The sequence below is a fragment of the Crinia signifera genome, chromosome 6 (assembly GCF_055691185.1).
Source record: "Crinia signifera chromosome 6, ASM5569118v1, whole genome shotgun sequence".
In the NCBI taxonomy this organism is placed as follows: Eukaryota; Metazoa; Chordata; class Amphibia; order Anura; family Myobatrachidae; genus Crinia; species Crinia signifera.
The window spans coordinates 25,108,766-25,126,097 of NC_139222.1; the positions used below are offsets into that span (position 1 = coordinate 25,108,766).

At 45.7% G+C, this 17,332-nt stretch overlaps 1 protein-coding gene across 1 annotated transcript in view; it reads left to right on the forward strand.

Annotated features, from left to right (window-relative positions):
• The window catches only part of LOC146009551 (uncharacterized), a 115,343-nt gene that overhangs the window by 37,267 nt on the left and 60,744 nt on the right, over nucleotides 1–17,332 (forward strand). The window contains 1 exon segment of the mRNA XM_083149996.1: nucleotides 13,859–14,800. Within this exon segment, the coding sequence (XP_083006122.1) occupies nucleotides 13,859–14,800 (942 nt within the window).

Here is a 17,332-nt window from a genome sequence, read left to right on the forward strand (position 1 = left end):
ATAGTAATAATACAGGGACATGACTGGGGAGGTGAGGAGATCTGGGAGTGTCACTGTGACCACTTATATCTATAGTAATAATACAGGGACGTGACTTGGGAGGTGAGGGGATCTGGGAGTGTCACTGTGACATCACTTATATCTACAGTAATAATACAGGGACATGACTGGGGAGGTGAGGGGATCTGGGAGCGTCACTGTGATGTCACTTATATCTATAGTAATAATACAGGGACGTGACTGGGGAGGTGAGGGGATCTGGGATCGTCACTGTGACATCACCTATATCTATAGTAATAATACAGGGACGTGACTGGGGAGGTGAGGGGTTCTGGGAGCGTCACTGTGACATCACTTATATCTATAGTAATAATACAGGGACGTGACTGGGGAGGTGAGGGGATCTGGGAGCGTCACTGTGATATCACTTATATCTATAGTAATAATACAGGGACGTGACTGGGGAGGTGAGGGGATCTGGGAGCGTCACTGTGACATCACTTATATCTATAGTAATAATACAGGGACGTGACTGGGGAGGTGATGGGATCTGGGAGCGTCACTGTGACATCACTTATATCTATAGTAATAATACAGGGACGTGACTGGGGAGGTGAGGGGATCTGGGAGCGTCACTGTGACATCACTTATATCTATAGTAATAATACAGGGACATCACTATGGAGGTGAGGATATCTGAGAGTGTCAGTGATATCACTGATCTATTAATACTACAGTGACCTGACTAGTGGATCTTGGAGGTGACATCACATAGCAATAAGATAGGGTACTGGGAGTGTATACAGTGATAGTGTATTTTCCAATACACAGGGTTACATAGTAGTGAAGAAGACATCCAGTGACCACGAGACACAGAGTTGCCATCCCTGTGTGTCAGGAGAACTGAGCAGGACCCAGAGTTCCATCACAGTGCCTCCACCTCACTCACTGACACATGGGAGAGACAAGGAGCAGAAGATCCTGAAACTCACCGACAAGATCATCCAGCTGCTGACCGGAGAGGTGACTGCTGGGAATGGGGCATTATACAGTAACACTGGGGGATGTGACCAGAGAGGTGACTGCTGGGAATGGGGCATTATACAGTAACACCGGGGGAGGTGACCGGAGAGGTGACTTCTGGGAATGGGGCATTATACAGTAACACCATGGGATGTGACCAGAGAGAGGTGATTGCTGGGAATGGGACATTATACAGTTACACCGTGGGATGTGACCGGAGAGGTGACTGCTGGGAATGGGGTATTATACAATAACACTGGGGATGTAACCAGAGAAGTGACTGCTGGGAATGGGACATTATACAGTAACACTGGGGGATGTGTCTGGGTGATGACTGTATCACTGTGTGTGTCGGTTTCCTATAAGGTGTCAGGATGTCACTGTCTATCTCTCTATGCAGGAGGAGGAGTATATAGAGGAACACAAGGTTCTGTGCAGGAATGTTATGATGGAGAATCACCGGCCCCTCACATCACTGGGTAAGAGGAGACTTCATGTTATTGTACAGGGGAGAGCAGGAATGGGGTCCCCTATATACACACTTCATCTGCTAATCCACATGTACAATATATTCAGTCACTGTGTGTCTCTTATAGATGGGCCCGGTAACAGAGATACCCCAGAGAGATGTCCCCGTCCTCTGTATTCCCAGCACTGTACAGAGGAGACTCACTGGACCCCACAGGAGGATCAGGTAGGTGGGAATAAGGGTCTCCCCAATATACCAAAGTGACGGTCGCTATATGAATTGCAACAGGTGTGTGTGTGTGTGTGTGTGTGTGTCTTATACATCAATAATCTACTGTGTAAGCTCAATACTGTCAGACATTATTTATGTGATATTTATTTGTAGGTTCAATGTGAAGATATGTCTGATATTAAGGTTGAAGTAATAAAGAGAGAAGAGGAGACGTATGTGACTGACATTAAGGCAGAAGACACAGAGGAAGAAGAGACGCATGTGACGGACATTAAGGCAGAAGACACAGAGGAAGAAGAGACGCATGTGACGGATATGAAGATAAGAGAAGAGTCTTATGTGTCAGATAAGAAAGAAGATATAGAGACAGAAGAAAAAAATATGAGGGATGATCAGCAGTGTAAGAAGGAGGAAATCCCTACAGATATCAGCACAGGTGAGGAATAGTCACTTATTGCATACAGTATTTTCCTTGTTCTGTTAATACAGCTATCTCAGAAATCAGGAGCCATCAGCCCCTATTATACTCCTGCTCTCCCCTCACATCATGTCACTGTGTGTTACCAGCCCAGAGATCTGACCAGTCTCCTCCCCACACTCTCTGGTGTATCTCATACATCAGGAGCCATCAGCCCCTATTATACTCCTGCTCTCCCCCTCACATCATGTCACTGTGTGTTACCAGCCCAGAGATCTGACCAGTCTCCTCCCCACACTCTCTGGTGTATCCCATACATCAGGAGCCATCAGCCCTATTATACTCCTGCTCTCCCCTCACATCATGTCACTGTGTGTTACTAGCCCAGAGATCTGACCAGTCTCCTCCCCACACTCTCTGGTGTATCTCATACATCAGGAGCCATCAGCCCCTATTATACTCCTGCTCCCCCCTCACATCATGTCACTGTGTGTTACCAGCCCAGAGATCTGACCAGTCTCCTCCCCGCACTCTCTGGTGTATCTGATACATCAGGAGCCATCAGCCCCTATTATACTCCTGCTCCCCCCTCACATCATGTCACTGTGTGTTACCAGCCCAGAGATCTGACCAGTCTCCTCCCCACACTCTCTGGTGTATCTCATACATCAGGAGCCATCAGCCCCTATTATACTCCTGCTCCCCCCTCACATCATGTCACTGTGTGTTACCAGCCCAGAGATCTGACCAGTCTCCTCCCCACACTCTCTGGTGTATCTCATACATCAGGAGCCATCAGCCCCTATTATACTCCTGCTCTCCCCTCACATCATGTCACTGTGTGTTACCAGCCCAGAGATCTGACCAGTCTCCTCCCCGCACTCTCTGGTGTATCTCATACATCAGGAGCCATCAGTCCCTATTATACTCCTGCTCTCCCCCTCACATCATGTCACTGTGTGTTACCAGACCAGAGATCTGACCAGTCTCCTCCCCGCACTCTCTGGTGTATCTCATACATCAGGAGCCATCAGCCCCTATTATACTCCTGCTCTCCCCTCACATCATGTCACTGTGTGTTACCAGCCCAGAGATCTGACCAGACTCCTCCCCACACTCTCTAGTGTATCTCATACATCAGGAGCCATCAGCACCTATTATACTCCTGCTCTCCCCCTCACATCATGTCACTGTGTGTTACCAGCCCAGAGATCTGACCAGTCTCCTCCCCGCACTCTCTGGTGTATCTCATACATCAGGAGCCATCAGCACCTATTATACTCCTGCTCTCCCCCTCACATCATGTCACTGTGTGTGTTACCAGCCCAGAGATCTGACCAGTCTCCTCCCCGCACTCTCTGGTGTATCTCATACATCAGGAGCCATCAGCCCCTATTATACTCCTGCTCTCCCCTCACATCATGTCACTGTGTGTTACCAGCCCAGAGATCTGACCAGTCTCCTCCCCGCACTCTCTGGTGTATCTCATACATCAGGAGCCATCAGCACCTATTATACTCCTGCTCTCCCCCTCACATCATGTCACTGTGTGTTACCAGCCCAGAGATCTGACCAGTCTCCTCCCCGCACTCTCTGGTGTATCTCATACATCAGGAGCCATCAGCCCCTATTATACTCCTGCTCTCCCCTCACATCATGTCACTGTGTGTTACCAGCCCAGAGATCTGACCAGTCTCCTCCCCGCACTCTCTGGTGTATCTCATACATCAGGAGCCATCAGCCCCTATTATACTCCTGCTCTCCCCTCACATCATGTCACTGTGTGTTACCAGCCCAGAGATCTGACCAGTCTCCTCCCCACACTCTCTAGTGTATCTCATACATCAGGAGCCATAAGCACCTATTATACTCCTACTCTCCCCCTCACATCATGTCACTGTGTGTTACCAGCCCAGAGATCTGACCAGTCTCCTCCCCGCACTCTCTGGTGTATCTCATACATCAGGAGCCATCAGCACCTATTATACTCCTGCTCTCCCCCTCACATCATGTCACTGTGTGTGTTACCAGCCCAGAGATCTGACCAGTCTCCTCCCCGCACTCTCTGGTGTATCTCTTACATCAGGAGCCATCAGCCCCTATTATACTCCTGCTCTCCCCTCACATCATGTCACTGTGTGTTACCAGCCCAGAGATCTGACCAGTCTCCTCCCCACACTCTCTGGTGGAAAAGGATAATCGGAACAATCAGGTGCTAATACTTTACATTAAAAATATATTAATCAATCAAAATGAATGCTTTCTAACAAGATCATTACAAGACCACTTAAGTCTATTGCAGCTCCCAATAGGTATTCTGTATAACTTAATTAGACACAAATAAAATAACAAGTAAGAGAGCGCTATAACAGAAGTATAGATTAGTATTAAAAAGTAAATTATAAAAACATATTAGGTGTACATATTTCCCACTATAATAATAATTGCCACAGATATAATCTTCTGCAGGTGGTTACTGTAATTGCATTTTTTCCTCGGGTTCCATGGTTCCCACAGGGTGACATCGGGGTTGTAGGCGGATCCAGAGGACCGTGGCACCAATCAGCGAAGCTTTGAAAGTTTCCCAGGATGCCTGGTCCCTCTCCCCTATAACCCCGCCTCCATCCTCAGTTGTTTTTTTTGGTGCCAGCAGGAAGCTGGAGCACCGTCACATTCAGCTGGGATTACCTCATATAAGTTATCCCAAAGAAGCTTTTATCTTCATATTTTATTCTTATTTTCACACTGAGCCACATTGATGCGGCTGGGCTGCCTCTGCCTTCACTCCTGTCGGCGTCTGAACTCCCCCACGACCACGGTCAAGAGGGGTACTCGGTGGGGGAGAGATCCAGAGCCTAGCACCGCCGGACACTTCTCATCCTAGACGGTGTGGCCGGAGCGCAGGAGCAGGTAAGGCTCTCTCTGAGAGAGCCTCCTAGAGCGCGGGTACAGTCTCCCCTGTGAAACCGTCCACATGCTGTACCGCTTTCACAGACACCCTCATCCCCACTTACCCCATAGGGTACAGTGGATGATTGGGGTGCAGCAGCAGCACTTTGCTTTAGCCAGCTACTTTGGTAGTGATCGTGTCTGTGACTTGGTGCCAGTCTATTCTTTCCTATCTGTCAGTAACTTGTTGCTGTCCCTGTGTTCTCTTATATCTTCTGAGGAAGATTCAGAGGTTTTATCCTCTCTGGTCACATACGTTTGTGTATCACTCTAGGTTCCCCCTCAGGGCTATACCTATTGTATACTCCCCCCACTATTTGGGTTATCTCACTATGTCCAAACGGGGGTGCACTCAGACAGTCTCCCAAGCTCCTGTCATGCAGGGCTTGTTCTGCAGGCCTGTCTGAGCAGGACGTCATTCAGGAGGGGCTGTGTGTCAATTGCTATATTCCCCCTGGCCAGTCTTCTGTCATGGTGGCTACTAAGGAGCCTCCCAGGGCAGTACAACGATTGTTGGGCACCCTAGTGGATCGCCGTCCTCCTCCCATAGCTACACCACCTGTGGTACAACCCGCTCCTCCATGGGTTGATACCTTATCGACCACGGTTCAGACCTTAGCACAGACCACAGTAGCCATGCAAAAACTGCCTAATACAACACAGCCAGCTAGGCCCCTGTCTGCTCCTTTACTCCCAGTAGTTCAGGATGATACAACATAGACATGTTTTACACTTTATTCTTCTTTTCTATACCTACTACTTTATTTTATACTTCTCCATGCTGATCCTTGATACAAGGACAATAACCACAAGGTTACATATAATTAATAAACTTTTTCTAACAAATCAATATTGAGTGATGACCGTCTATTCATAAAATTTTAAAATAAACTAATAAAGGATTTTCTTCTACGATCCCCATGGCAGCCATTACATAGGGATTTCATCCCACATCCTTGAGTCAGACAGGTTACTTTTTTCCTTGGGAACCTCCCCCTCTGGTATAAATCCCAGCTCCTCCCTCTCCTGAGTGTCTTTTTTTCCTGTCTCCTTGTTAGTTTGAGATAGGTAGTGTTATTTTGTTTTTCCTGGCTTACCTCTATTAGAATGGATCACTCTGGTGGGAAGCAGCATGGAAGTGTGGCCACTTTGGGGTGTCTGTTCATGTGTATCCATGGTGATGAAGCAGGCTGGTCTGTAAGACTTCAGGAGGTAGAGGACTCTAGTAGAGTATACTAGAGTCTAGGTCCTGCGGGAGTAGGAGACGCTAGTACAGCGTGTAACCTCAGGACGCGACTAGGGAGCAGCGTGGCATTGGACTCCATTTCCCAGCAGCAGTTTGGCATCGCGCGCGCACGTGGACGCGAGGTAAGACGATGCGCAGCGTCACTTCCGGCCGCGTCAGCAGGAAGACGGGACTACAGCTTCCAGCAGGCTGTGCGCGGCGGCGGGGGTGTGACACGCTTCCGGTAGCACGCTCTGCTGAGTCCTGGCGGATATTTAAACGGCAGATGGACGCCGCTATGGCAGGAGGTGTTTGGCGTTTGCACCTTCTGTGTAGCGAGGTGCTGAGCTTTTGGCTTCCTATACTGAGCTGGTCTGAGGCATCTGAAGAAACGGTAAGACCTCCTTTGGAGGCATATACTGGCATAGTTCTGCGGAAGCAGTATCTTATGCTATAGATGTGTATATATGCTGATATATATACTAACGCTGTTATATGCTCATTAGGTGTGCATAGATGGATCTGCCTTCCCCCCCTAGGACTGATAGTGCCCCTGTGAGGTGAGCCATAGTATTTTCTGCTCTATAGGGTAGTATTTTATTTTTAGTATAGTGATAGAAATCTTCTTCTTCTTTCTTCTTAGTGTGCCTGTTGTAGTTCCTAAGAAGAAAACTGTGAAGAAGAAGCATATCAACCTTAATTGCATGGCTTGTGATAAATTATTTGAAGGATCACAGGAGAAGACGTTATGTGAAGATTGTGATGTTCAGTCTACACCTGTAGATAGTCATAAGAAAATGTTAAAGGATTTAATGGACTGGATGAAGCAGTCCTTTGTATCTAAGGAGGAATACAGTCAGTCACAGGGCCAGAAGAGGTCTAGGACTCAGGCTGAGTTTGAAACGGTGTCATCTGAAGAGGAATTTGAAGTAGTAGCGGATTCAGAAGATGAACCAGGAGAAGTTAAAGAGGAGAATAGAGTCTTTAATTTCGAGGTTGTTGAGAATGTTTTGAAGAATATTTATAAGACTATGAACTATCAAGAAGAGGTAGTTCAGGCGGCAGGAGAAGATTTATTGTTTGAGGACAAATCTAAGAAAACTAAATATTTCCCAGTACATCAGGTTATGAAGACCCTGATATCTAAAGAATGGGTGAACGTTGAAAAGAAACAAGGGAAGTTATTTCGCATTGACCGTATGTATCCTGTAAAAGATGAGCTGTTTTTACAATGGTGTGGGTTACCGAAGGTAGACGCTGCCGTCGCGGAGATAACATCTCGGACAACTATTCCACTAGAGGATGGAGCCTCTTTTAAGGACCCTATGGATAGACGAATGGAGGGGTCTCTGAGAAAGTTACATTTATCTGCAGCAGTATCATTAAAAGCCAGTGTTTCCTTCGCTTCAGTAGTTAGGGCCTTGAGGCTATGGTGTACTACACTTCACTCGGATATTGGGGACGGTACGTCTAGACAGTACATTCTTAAGAAATTAGAGACTGTTCAAAAAGCTATAGAATTCTTGTGTGAAGCATCCCTAGATGTTACGTCATTTTCCGCCAGATCAATGGCAGCAGGTGTGGCAACTAGAAGAGCGCTCTGGCTGAGGTCTTGGTCCGCGGATGCACATTCGAAAAATAGATTGGTGTCCCTCCCCTTTTGAAGGGTCATTTCTGTTTGGCTCAAAGTTAGATACTCTCATACATAGACTAACTGGAGGAAAATCCTTAAAATTGCCACAAGAAAAGAAGTTCAAATATCCAGTTTCTTCTTGCTCAGCGAAGCAGACGTACAGAGAAGCGAAGGCATATAGGCCAGGAAGGCCGTATACACAGAGGGGAGCTTTTGTCACTTCCAGAAGATTTTTTCGTGCCAATTCCAAGCGGGGAGCAAGAAAATGACAATCGGAGTCACCCATCAGTAGGAGCACGCCTTCTTCAGTTTGTAAGCGTCTGGGAAACTTCGATACAAGACAGATGGGTGAGAGACATAATACTACAAGGTTACAAGATAGAGTTTGTGCAAGTACCGAAGGAAAGTCATTTTATTCGTTCAAGGATGCCTACTGCTGTTCTGGAGAGAAGGGAACTATTAAACATTGTGAAGCAATTGATACACATCAAAGCAATAGAAAGGGTTCCGTTCCATCAACAAAAGAAGGGGTTCTATTCCAGTCTATTCTTGGTGGAGAAGGCGACAGGTGGTTACAGGACCATTATAGACTTGAGAAGACTAAATCGCTTTATAGAATTAAAGAAGTTCAGAATGGAAACGCTAAAGACAATCACAGCAGGCATAAAGAAGGGAAGCTTCATGGTTTCGTTAGACCTGAAGGACGCATACTATCATGTGCCAATACATCTCTCACATCGGCAATTTCTAAGATTTTATATTCAGGGGGAGCACTTCCAGTTCACGTGCCTCCCATTCGGACTCACAACATCCCCAAGGGTGTTTACAAAGGTGCTGGTAACACTGATTGCGAATCTGAGAAGAACAGGGATTCAACTTTGGCCGTACCTCGACGACATCCTTATTGCAGCTTCGTCAAGAGAGAGGGTCCTGAGGGATTTGGATACAGTAATGAACACGCTTCAGGGACACGGGTGGTTAATAAACCTCCCCAAAAGTCAATTCATACCAACTCAAGAGATAAAGTTTCTAGGAGTAATCATCGATGCAAAGAACTTCAGGTTGCTACTATCAAAGGAGAGATGTGCAAAGATTATTTCCCTGGCAAAGGACCTCTCTGTAAGAACAATTGCTCCATTGAAGAAATGTCTACAGCTTTTGGGGATGATGTCCTCTACAATTGGGGTTGTGCCTTGGGCACAGTGGAAGATGAGATCTTTACAATGGGCCGTGCTTCCTTACATAAAGAAGACAGATCCAAAGAAAGGCGGTGTGAAACTGAGTCCTTCGGTAAACAGATCCTTAAGATGGTGGACAGAGGCGGCCTTAGAGCACAGAGCGATGTCTCTATACCTCCCACGCTTCCATATAATAACGACAGACGCAAGTCAAACAGGCTGGGGAGCTCATTTCAGGGAACATACCATTCAAGGCCTCTGGACAAAAGCCGAAAGCCTAAAGTCATCGAATTGGAGAGAGGCGGAGGCAGTCTGGAGAGCGATATCAGGATTCAGTCACAGAATCAGTCATTCACATCTGAGAGTATTCTCGGACAACACAACAGTGGTGGCGTATATAAACCACCAGAAGCAAGGATCTCATGACAGTGATAACCAAGGTACTTTCTTGGGCAGAAATAAACTTAAGCTCTCTAACAGCGGTCTTCGTACCAGGAAAGGAGAATATTCTGGCCGATATGCTCAGTCGGAGCAAGATACTGCCGGGAGAATGGGAGCTAAACACAGACACCTTCAAGGAAGTAGTGAGAAGGTTTGGGAAGCCAGATGTGGATCTCATGGCGACACATACCAACAGGAAGGTGAGAAGATACTTCTCAAGATATTTGCTTCCGCAGACAGCAGCAGTGGACACCTTCTCGATAAGGTGGAATTGCAAGCTGGGTTACGTGTTTCCCCCCTTCCCACTGATCTACAGAGTACTCAAGAAAGTAATAGAAGACCAGACAGAAGTAATAGTTATACTCCCATATTGGCCCAGAAGGGCGTGGTTTGCGACAGTACTCAACCTAGCAGTACAAGGGCCTTGGACTCTGCCAATAAAACCAGATCTACTTCTGCAAGGTCATCAGAAGCATCCAAATCCAGCAGCATTGTCGTTGACGGCATGGCGATTGAGCGGGAGTTCTTGAAACAGAAAGGACTGGCGGACCAGGTGATTTCAGTACTTCTTCATGCTAGAAAGAAGGTATCATCCTCAGTTTATTATAGAATCTGGAAAGCCTTCATAAATTGGAGAGAAACAATAGAGGATGTGCAGGAGGCCTCTACAGCAGAAGTCCTACAATTCCTATGTAAGGGGTTTTTCGATGGACTTGCTACCTCTACACTGAAGGTACAAATATCCGCACTAAGTGTGCTCCTGAATAGGAGGTTAGCAGAGGATGATCTCATTATTAGATTTGGAAACGCAATAAAGAGACTGAGACCATCGGTCAAATCATTAGTGGCTCCTTGGGACCTAAATATGATTTTGAAAGCATTGATGAGTGAACCGTTTAAACCTTTGTCTGAGATTCCATTAAAATTTCTCACCTGGAAAACAGTGTTTTTGGTGGCTATTACCTCCGCCAGGAGGGTGAGTGAAATTCAGGCACTTTGGGCAGAAGAGCCATACCTGAAGATTATGCCAAATAGGATTGTACTAAGGACCAATCCGCATTTCTTACCTAAAGTTGTCTCGGCGTTTCACCTGAATCAGGAGGTCACGTTGCCATCATTTTATCCAAATCCTGAAAATAAGGAGGAGGAATTATGGCATAACTTGGACGTGGTAAGAAGTATTACTACGTATCTGGACAGATCAAGAGAGATCAGAAAGTCTAAAAATTTGTTTGTGATCCCAGAGGGGACAAGAAGTGGTCTTCCTCCAACAAAACAAACGATCTCGAGGTGGATAAGAGAACTCATTACGTTCGTATATAAGAAAGAGAATAGAGAAGTTCCTCCCATTATTAAGGCACACTCCACCAGGGCAATCGCGACTTCGTGGGCTTGGAAGGCGAAGGCTTCTATCAAGGATATTTGTGATGCAGCGACTTGGTCCTCAGTACACACATTTACCAACCACTATGAGCTTGATGTGTGTCTACCGCAATTTGGAGCACAAGTTCTACAAGGAGTCTGTAATGATTAAAAAAATTAGTGAATTCAATTGATATTGGGTCCCTCCCTTATTTGATTCATATGCTTTGGTATTTCCCTATGTAATGGCTGCCATGGGGATCGTAGAAGAAAACATCGGATTATGCTTACCGATAATTCCTTTTCTTCCTAGAGATCCCATGGCAGCCATCAAGTTGCCCTCCCTTGTTGTCTCTTTTTTCCTAGGAACCTTTAATGAAGGAGACACTCGAAAAGACACTCAGGAGAGGGAGGAGCTGGGATTTATACCAGAGGGGGAGGTTCCCAAGGAAAAAAGTAACCTGTCTAACTCAAGGATGTGGGATGAAATCCCTATGTAATGGCTGCCATGGGATCTCTAGGAAGAAAAGGAATTATCGGTAAGCATAATCCGATGTTTTACTGAATATATTGTAGTCCGAAGTCCTGTCTTTAACGGCATGGCGCTTGAGGCTGCCTTACTAAAAAACAAAGGTTTTTCTGCCAAGGTTATAGAGACTGTGATTCAGGCGCGTAAACCAGCATCAGCTAGGATTTATTACCGGGTCTGGCACACTTATTTTTCCTGGTGTGTATCCCGCAAGTATGACCCTAAAGTTTTTAAGATTGTTAGAATTCTATCCTTTCTTCAAAGGGGATTAGATTCGTTGTCAGTTTGGTTCCAGAGAAAAATAGCATCTCTTCCAGATATACGTACATTCATTCAAGGAGTTCTACGTATCCAACCACGTTCCTCCTACAACACCATGGGACCTGTCTCTGGTGTTGCAGGCTCTGGCTAATTATCCTTTTGAACCAATGCAATCAGTGGAATATAAATGGCTCACAGCTAAAACAGTATTTCTATTGGCTATGGCATCAGCCAGACAGGTGTCGGATTTGTGAGCTCTCTCCTGCAAACCCCCGTTTCTCATTTTCCATTTGGATAGGGCGGTGTTACAGACCAGACCTTCTCATCTCCCTAAAGTAATCTCCAAATTCCACATCAATCAGGAAATAGTAGTTCCAGCGTTCAATTCTGAGGATCTTTCTTCAGATGAACGTCTGTTGGATGTGGTCAGGGCTCTGACCATTTATCGGGACCGTACCGCGGCCATCAGAAAATCAGATTCTCTCTTTGTGATGTATGGATTCCACAAGAAGGGCTGGCCCGCGCACAAACAAACACTAGCCCGCTGGATTCGAATGGCAATTCAACAGGCCTACCAACTGGCTAATCTTCCCATACCTTTGTCAATCAAAGCTCATTCCACCAGGGCGGTAGGTCCATCATGGGCAGCACGCCGTGGAGCATCTGCCGAACAACTATGCAAGGCTGCAACGTGGTCGTCTGTCCATACGCTTGTTAAGTTCTATGCATTTGACACGTTCGCCTACCAGGATGCTTCCTTTGGTCGTCGGGTTCTTCTGACACCTCCGGCAAATTCTCTCCCTTAAATACGGCTTTGAGACATATCCCACTGTGTGTATGCTGACAGAACAGACCCGTACCACCATCAGTAGTGCTGATCCTGTGAGGTGCATATACGCGGCTCAGTAGCCAGAAGCCAATTATTTTACATTGATAGAATAGGTGAATGATACTTTCAGTCCAAAGTGGCAATAGTATCCTGGAAAAGGAGGTAATGAGAGAGAGACTAGGGGCAGAAGGAAGAGAGCAGGAGAGAAGAGGGGGGGGGCAGATGGGGTGGAGGAGAGAGAGAATGGGACTGGGAGAGAGCAAAAAGTAGGAAAGGGTGGGAGTGGAAAGGGGATGTGACTGGGGGCAAGGTGATGTGGGAAGATGAGGTGCTGGGGGGGGGGGTGAAAGGTGCTGGGGGGGGGGGGGTAAGGTCTCTTTTTTCTTTACCAGTATCGGCGGGCCTCCCCTACAAGTTCCCCTCTCCTCCTGCCTGATCCCTTGTGACGTCACAACTGGGTGGGCACGCTTACATACTCCCGCCCACTTCAGCTGCCAATCACCGCCGGTTCCTGCAGTGGGTTATAAGGGCGGATGGCAGATTGACAGATCGCCTGTACACATAGGGCCCAATTTGTACTCCATTCGGTTGGGGGCATTGGCGGTGATGGGCCATGGGAACACCCAGCATTTTATGAGCATTCCCATGTAAATTCCAGCGTGACGCTCGTTGCTGGGGGCGGGTGGCTGATGTCATATGAGATCAGCCACCCTGAGCCCCGGAGATATCTTTTCAATGATCTCTCCAGCATTGGGCACATGCGAGGGGATCGGGGGTGGGGGACTATTCGTCAGGGCGGGCACTCTGGGCCAGTGTGTGCGCAGCATTAGACATGTTCATGGAAGTTTTATCACTTAAACTGAACATTTCCTTCTCAATGTAAACAATTCTGTCTGTTGTCATTCATCTGTTTCCTGTAGATGGGCGCACAAGCAGGAATACCTCGGAGGGAGATCTCATGGTGTCTCCAGATTATATACTAGAAGATAAGAACATCAGACAAGAGTCTCCAGAAGAAATCCCCATTATCCCCAATACACACCCAACATTTCACAGTGCAGAGATTTCATCTGGTTCCTCTAGTCATGAGGAACCTTCTCCTGATCATTCAGACCTTACTACACACAGTACAGATCATAAAGATGATACAATATCATCCAGTTCTGAGTTTGGTAAGAGTTTTAAAAGTCAGTCAGATTTCGTTTTACATCAGAGACCTCACACAGGGGAGAAACCATTTTCATGTTCTGAATGTGGGAAATGTTTTACAAAAAAATCTAATCTTGTTACACATGAGAGGGTACATACAGGTGAGAAACCATTTTCATGTTCTGAGTGTGGGAAATGTTATAGCGATAAATCCAGTCTTGTTCTACATGAGCGCGTACATACAGGTGAGAAACCATTTTCATGTTCTGAATGTGGGAAATGTTTTACAAAAAAATCTAATCTTGTTACACATGAGAGGGTACATACAGGTGAGAAACCATTTTCATGTTCTGAATGTGGGAAATCGTTTACTCATAAATCACATCTTGTTAGACATGAAAGACTACATACAGGTGATAAATCATTTTCATGTTCTGAGTGTGGGAAATGTTGTAGCGATAAATCCAGTCTTGTTATACATAAGAGGGTACATACAGGTGATAAACCATTTTCATGCTCTGAATGTGGGAAATGTTATAGGGATAAATACAGTCTTGTTATACATGAGAGGATACATACAGGTGAGAAACCATTTTCATGTTCTGAGTGTGGGAAATGTTGTAGCAATAATTCCAGTCTTGTTATACATGAGAGGTTACATACAGGTGAGAAACCATTTTCATGTTTTGAGTGTGGGAAATGTTTTACAACAAAATCTAATCTTGTTACACATGAGAGGGTACATACAGGTGAGAAACCATTTTCTTGTTCTGAATGTGGGAAATCGTTTACTGATAAATCACATCATGCTAGACATGAGAGACTACATACAGGTGAGAAACCATTTTCATGTTTTGAGTGTGGGAAATGTTTTACAACAAAATCTAATCTTGTTACACATGAGAGGGTACATACAGGTGAGAAACCATTTTCATGTTCTGAATGTGGGAAATCATTTACTCATAAATCACATCATGCTAGACATGAGAGACTACATACAGGTGAGAAACCATTTTCATGTTTTGAGTGTGGGAAATGTTTTACAACAAAATCTAATCTTGTTACACATAAGAGGGTACATACAGGTGAGAAAACATTTTCATGCTGAATGTGGGAAATGTTTTAGCAATAAATCACATCTTGTTAGACATCAGAGACACCTTTTCCATGCTTACAGTGTGGGAAATGTTTTATGAATAAATGTATACTTTGTAAATACCAGAAAAATATTATTTTGATGAGCAGATCTACATTAAACGTGAGCATTGATGTGAGGATACCCTTGTTGCCTGCACAGGGATTATCTGAGAGTAGTCTCCCCTAAACCTTGCAGGCTTGATTTCCCCCCCCCCCCCCCCCCAGAAATTGTGGGAGCTACCTGAGGGTTGTTAAATGTAAGCCCAGCAGAAACTGTCCTGGCTGATGTTCTTCCTCATCCAGCCCCCCCTCCTCTAGAGCTGCTGACTAAAGGTCCATACACACTGGGAGATTATGGACAGCGATGATCGCTATCATTGCAGGGGGGGGGGAACGCCGCTCGGTACATACACATTGAGCGGCTTTCCCCCTGCCCGGCACCGTCAGAGGGGGGAGAACGGCTTTGCATAACGCAGCGAAGCTCAGGAGCAGAAGCTGGGAGACCAATCCCAGTGAAACGCGTTAAGCTTTTAACATTTGGACACTCCATTCTACCTTCAGTGTGGGCGATCCAAGAATACGGACAATACAATCATTCATCTCCATACAAAAACAACTCATCCGGAGGACAATCTTAGGCAGCGCCAGACTTGCAATAGTCATCCAGGTTTACCATTCACCCCATCAGAGGATCCTATGGACTCTGTTCTTTGGGACAAATTGGCCACCTAATAATAATAATAATAATAATAATTTATTGTCACTTACAACATTAAAAAATGCATAAGTGAAATTCAAAATGAAAAGAGAAGAGAGATAAGGAAAAATACTCATCACATCACATACTACAATTCAAACATAAAACAACAGATGGGAAAAAAACTATTCCGCAACCGACTCGTACGGCAGCTCATGCACCTATAACGTTTCCCAGAAGGCAACAAAGAGAAAAGAAAATAGCATGGGTGACTAGAGTCTGAGATAATTTTTATAGCCTTCGCTTTCCCTCTCTTTAAAAAGATTTCTGCCATCCTAGGTAGGGGTTGGCCAATAACTTTTTCAGCAGCCTTGACAATCCTGTCTAAAGATCTTCGATCAGAGCTCCTGGAATTTCCATACCATACCGCAATGGCATAAGTCAACAGACTTTCAATTACACAGCTGTAGAAATTCACGAGCATGGGCCTAGATAGACCAGCTGCTCGTAATCTTCTCAGAAAAAAAAGGCGTTGCTGAGCCTTCCCAACTGCCAATGCGGTATGTTTGGACCAGGACAGATCTTCCGAAAATGTAATACCCAAAAATTTAGTGTCTGTAACCCTTTCCACCTCCTCACCATTTAAGACCAAAGGACTGGTGATTGAACTTCTGGATCTTCTAAAATCAACAACCACCTCTTTAGTCTTTTTACTATTCAGGAGTAGGTTGTTAGCCTCGCCCCACTCAATCAAATGCTGCACCTCTGACCTATAGCTTTCTTCCTTACCCCCACTAATCAAACCGACCACTGTAGTATCGTCAGCGAATTTAACAATGAGGTTAGACTCTGAGTTTGAAAAACAGTCTGAAGTGTACAAAGAGTACAAAAAGGGACTTTTTCACCTGCTGTTAAACTGGAGACCATTGACCTTTTGATGTCAGTTTGGTAATATGCCCCAAACAACTGATGAATTATACAGTGATGATGATTATTGTATGTCCATAAATTTCTTAAACTTTTTATATATGGAATTCCATAATTTAAACTACAGCTAATGAATTAAAATTTTAATTGTAAAAGATACTGTTCTAGTAGTATTCATTTTTTCTCAAGCCTGCACTAGTACACCATTCTGTTTTCACACGATCTGAAGGTAGAATGGGAGAAAACATTACTACAATGTTCAGAAGATTTAATAAAAATTCTGGTAAAACATGACGAAATCATTCTAAATCAACTTAACAAGAAATTTATTGTTTTGGGGGAAAAACTCAAACTATGAAACACTAGATCAATTTTCAAAACCAATATGACAAATACAAGAACGAGATTGAAACCTATGAGACAGAAATAATCGAATGTAAAAAGAGGAAATTCAGGGGCGTGGCTTGGCTGCCGGGGGAGACGGACGTGCTCTGGAGAGGCTCCCGCACGGCATCCAGCAAAAGCACTCCCCAAGCACCACTACCGCTCGCCAGGCCACCCGCAGACTGACCGGCCACCGCCACTAGCAGCCGGGACCCGGAGGTGACATCCCGCGGAGCCGGGGGACGCTTCGCGCGTCCTTGCAGGTTGCGGCCTGTGCCTCCCCACACAGCCGGGGACTCGGGTACGTCAGAGGCCCGCCGCGGCTCTCCAGAGCGACGAGGAGAGTACCACGCTTCGTCCGTGCCGGCCGCGAAAGCGCTGACCCGACTCACCCTTCCTGAGGACACAGGTTGCAGCCCCGTTCTCCTAACCACGGAGTACCGCACCGGCTGCCGGATCTACAGGGGGCTCACTGCACAGACCAACGCTG